The 4,684-nt window shown below is 43.2% G+C and overlaps 1 protein-coding gene across 3 annotated transcripts; it reads right to left on the bottom strand.

Annotated features, from left to right (window-relative positions):
* Positions 1 to 284: 284 nt before the first annotated feature.
* Positions 285 to 3,549, bottom strand: CALCB (calcitonin-related polypeptide beta). 3 transcript variants are annotated; one of them, XM_010024418.1, is made up of 3 exons: positions 3,458 to 3,543; positions 3,018 to 3,149; positions 285 to 447 (listed from the first exon to the last, which is right to left on the bottom strand). In XM_010024418.1, exons 1-3 carry the CDS (start codon positions 3,541 to 3,543, stop codon positions 285 to 287), a joined length of 381 nt encoding a protein of 126 aa, XP_010022720.1. The 3 variants fall into 3 exon arrangements, with proteins under 3 accessions (XP_010022720.1, XP_010022721.1, XP_010022719.1); XM_010024419.1 differs by having other exon boundaries at positions 285 to 444; XM_010024417.1 differs by lacking the exon at positions 285 to 447 and adding an exon at positions 1,668 to 2,211 and having other exon boundaries at positions 3,458 to 3,549.
* Positions 3,550 to 4,684: the final 1,135 nt, after the last annotated feature.

The following is a 4,684-nucleotide window of genomic DNA, read 5'->3' as shown; positions in this document are numbered from 1 at the left end:
AAGCAAATAGTTCTAACCAAACTGTTGTCTTTAGTTAATGCACCGTGAAGCTAAATATGTCTAAGCAGAACATCTACAAAAGCTCTTCACAGTGTAAACACACTACTGTTATATTTGCAACATCTTCTCTATGCTGTTACTGGCCCAGATTTCTCAGTGACTATCACCATAGGTCTGTTATTCATACAGGAAAACTAAAATTCCCATAATACCACAGGTTGCCTGCACTGCAGGATTCTGTTTATTGAAATGTATTTACCATATCCACATTAACATTCAGCTTCTTATATTTGAACACTTCTTCTTCGCCTGCCAAAGGCCTTGGATCCCACGTTGGTTGGTACAAAGTTGTTCTTGCCCATTCCTCCTGACCTGCTCAGGAAGTCTGCCAGGCGGTGGGTCACACACGTTGCTGTGTTGCATGCTCTCTTCTGTGTCGTTACACTGCTTTTCAAAAGGAAAAGAGAAGAGTTAGTTCCCAAAGTATATACACAATAAAACAACACTAAGGCATGCTATGCCTACAAAAGATTCTTCTACAGGTTAAAAAGCTGGCTTGCTGTGCAGCACACACTTGTACCTTTTGTGTGCACAGCTTACTAGCTCTAAAAGATGCAACTTAATGCTTTTCTAAGTGTCAGGCTGTTTACAAAAGGTGGCTGAGCCCTTCCTTTCTTGGGCAACTGGACTGAAGACTCGGCAACACCTGAGCCATTGCCTGCCTCCATCATGACCAAGAGAGGTGCTGAGGAGGTCCAGGTCTGGACCATTTAATCAATCCCCATTTCCTCCAAAAGCTCAGGTCTGTGCTTTGTTTGTGGTGCTGCTGAAGGACCACTTTAACGTCTCACTTCAACACCTATGCTACCTAACAGCCAGAAAACACATGAAACCCTAGCATCACAGGAACTGCGTCAGTAACTCTGGTAGTGTTGTACCTGCACAGAATTGGCCAGTTCCTTCCAGAGCTGAATTGCATATAAACATATCTTTCCCCATGTCCCAGGGAATCTGGGAACCCCTCCTTCCTGGAGTTACACCTGTCTACTACAGCATTTCACAGTGCTTGAAGAATTTTCTACTAAAGCAACTACTTTCTTCTCAGATAAGCATTAAATGAGTTTATTCATGTTAACAACAAATACTGTTCGTAATATCAATGCCAAGTTTTTGGAACAGGCCTCTGATTAATAGATAGATTCAGTGCTGCAATAGAAGAACTGTAAAGAAATCTGATTTTGTCTCAACTTACAATCCACCTAAATTGATATAATGATACAAATACTGTAAAGATACTCAAGCTGAAAATATACTAGTTTAAAGACCTATTGTAAAGAAGGAAAAAGGGAAATAACACAAAATTCTTACCTGGAAGTATTCAGTACCCAGTTTTAAACAGGTTTACATTTCTAGTTTGCTTGAAAAAAAAATCTGTATGAGCCTTTCCTGATTCCTTCGCTTCTCAGGATCCTTCCTCACAGTATTACATGCATGCCTGATTACATTAGAACCTATGAATGCATGTATATAATTTCAAAGTTCTTCCAGATTGTCTAGAATTACTAGCATTGCCTCTCCTGAACATTTAAACAGGAACTTGTATGTTTTTTCTAGCCTTACCTAGACATCTCACGTTCTAAAACAAGTTATTAAACCAAGCAGATCTAATCCTTATAGAAAAATAGGTTTATTGAACAAATGCATGGGCAAGCACAGAAGAAGAGCCTACTTGTACATTTAGCAGCCAGAAATGACAAGCCTTGTTTAGATTATTTTCTTTTAATCAGGGTCTAAGAAAATCATTTGAAATGTCAAGGAAGTGCTGTTCATTTTTATTTATTTTTCCCCCCTAGCTTGGTATGCATGTAATGTTCCCTGTCTTCCTAACATTAGGTCCATCTCAAACATTCTCTGTCAAAAACAGAATCAAAAGAACATAGCAAAGTTAGCAATCAAAGTTAGATCCACATGCATCAGGTTAAAAAAAGGGAGAAGGGGAGAAATAAGCATGTCTAGTTGTCTCCCAGGGGTTCCCCATATTTTGCATAACGTTCGTGTTCCAGGTCACTCAGCACATTTCGTTTCTTGCCAGGAGTTCCAGCCCCGACGTCAGTGCGAGGGTAAGTTTGCAATTTGTGCAATTCTTGAGACAGTTTGCCCAGCACACAAGTACTCAGACTGGCACAGCGTTTGGAAATGGGTCTATCCAGGCTGCAGGGGGAAAAAAAAAACATGCCCAAAGGAAGAGAAACCTCAAACATGCACATTCATGCATTTCTTCCCTAGAGAAATACATACAGTTAGTAAACGTAAAATAAAAACAAAAACCAAACCCTCCACGTCACATTCCATGCAAGGAAAGTTCACACAAATGCAGTCAGAAGAAAAACACTGTCTTTCAATGAATTCAACTTTGTTGAAAAGCAAGTTCATTAGTCATTTGGATGCTCGCAGTCAGAGATCAGTTTTACTTCCCATGTACTCAGCATGCTGTTCAGCCTCTCATACATCACCATCATGCTTTGCAATACAAATCCTGTTAGGATAATGCAAATGCTCTTGCATGCCTTTGGTCTACAGGGGAGAGTGGCGCTGCGTGCACTGGGAGGAACACATCCCCCCTGCCAGGGACTTTTCATGCCTTACAACAGCATGCATTTCATGACAGAGAATCCAAGAGTGACTGAATGGCCCCTAGCACTCCCACTAGGAAGACATACCTTTTGCTGTCATATTTTAACATAACCCCCTCATTCAAGCTCAAATCGCCCTCCACTACCAGTTGTAAAAGACAGACAGGCACAGGTTAACTGAGTGGAAGCCATTCTGCTGATACCAGTATTAGGATGTCTCTGCAGTATCATCCTTTAACAGTTAGGTGACCACTGTTAGCCATAACCCCAAAACAAGGAAAAAATCTTGACCTGCAGAGCATCTGCTCAGATGGCTGTCATTAAATACAACCAATGTTAACATTCCCCACTGCCCTTCTCCTGCCTCAGGACTGCAGTCCTTACCTGTTCCCTTCAGAGGCTTGCTCCAGCTCTTCTGCTGTCATCTGCATGAACTCTTTCACCAGCGCATTTAATAACCTCCGAGCTTCGTAATCACTGAGCGTCACTCGGTCTGTTATGGACTCCAAGCCAGGTCTAAGCAGAGGCAAACAAAACAGGGTGAATAAAACCCGGACTGCTGCAGAGCGCCACACATAAGAGAGAGGGGTTTGCCACGCAGTACTGCATGTCACTGACAGCATCTTTCACGGGTGTGAATATGGAAAGCATCCTCATGCACAGCATCAGATGTTTTATATATGTGATAAAAAAGCCACAGTGTCAAAAATGGCATCAAAGAAGCCAGCTTTCTTGCTCACTGAAGTCTATACCCTTCCTAGGTCTCTAAAGAACATTAAGCATTTTCACACCATTCAGATACAGCAACAGGACCAGCTTCTTACCTGACTGGGGCTGCCTGGAAGCTATCCATCTGGCACACCACCAAGGCATAAACAGCAAGGAAAGATGAAATCTTCAGCACAACCATGATTTCCTCTCTACAAGAAAGAGGTACATCAAGAAATGGCTATTTTCCAACCCTCTCAGTCCTGCAAGTTCCACCAAAGAGGTCATCACTTCCTAGCCACAAGTAACACGAATATTAACAGCCTCTTTTTTCTTTTTTCCAATATTACCTTTCCAATATTTTTTTTTTAACAGTGCTATCACTAGCCAAAAGTAGTCATTTTGGTTTTGTTCAAAACCAAAAACTTAAGTTTTCTCAAAAGTTTAAGATAACTTAGAACTATTACAGGGGACATAAATGCAGCTTTTCAGACCTGCATTTCTGTACAGCCATCTGCATTCAACTTACTGCAGACTTTCCCTCAAACTGATGGAAAACACGTTTCTCTGACTACCTATTGCATACAATGTCACAGTGAGTGTGTTTCACATGAACAGGTACAGTGATGGGACACAAGTCACAATAAAAAAAAAAAGAAATTGTCAGTGTTTAGTATTTTTAAGAATGAAGTGTCACTGTCAGCACTTTACCTGAAATGCTTGCTTCCTGGCAGCTAGTCAGTAATATCCCAGCTCAGATTACACTAGGAGAATTAAGTAGTTTAATTTCAATAGCTACTTCTATTCTGAGGCCAGAAAAATAATAGGTTAAAAATTAATCACAAGAATAAAACCTGTAAAAAACCTACCTGCTTTGAGATATACCTCTTTTTCCCACAGCATCAATGTCTTAGACTCTGATCTAACACAGACCGTTAAGTACCAACGAGCACATCGTTAAGTACCAACCACACCAGGTCCCAGCCCTCGACAGGGCTCACCGGAACAACGAGGCCCCTCCTGAAGGACGCCCCGCTTTCCCACGCGTCCCCGGCACGGAGCACCCGGCCGGGCACGGGGGATAGCTCTGTACGGAGAGCCAGCCGCCCGCCCGGAGGAACGCCCCACGCCGTGTCGGCGGGAAGAAGGAATGGAGAGGCCGAGGACTAACTTCCTCTCACGCTGCTTGCACACGCGTGCACAAACACACGAATGAAGAAGGCATTACGGCCGCGGGCCGGGAGGGAAACGCAACGGGACTTACGCGACCGGCCGCAGGCAGGCAGGCAGGCAGGCAGGGAGGGGAGGCGGTGCGGTGCGGTGCGGTGCGGTGCGGCGCGGAG

Source organism: Nestor notabilis, unplaced genomic scaffold (genome assembly GCF_000696875.1).
Source record: "Nestor notabilis isolate BGI_N333 unplaced genomic scaffold, ASM69687v1 scaffold6501, whole genome shotgun sequence".
NCBI lineage: Eukaryota > Metazoa > Chordata > Aves > Psittaciformes > Psittacidae > Nestor > Nestor notabilis.
Note: the sequence above shows the minus strand (reverse complement) of the source record. Positions and strands in the feature narration are given on the sequence as shown.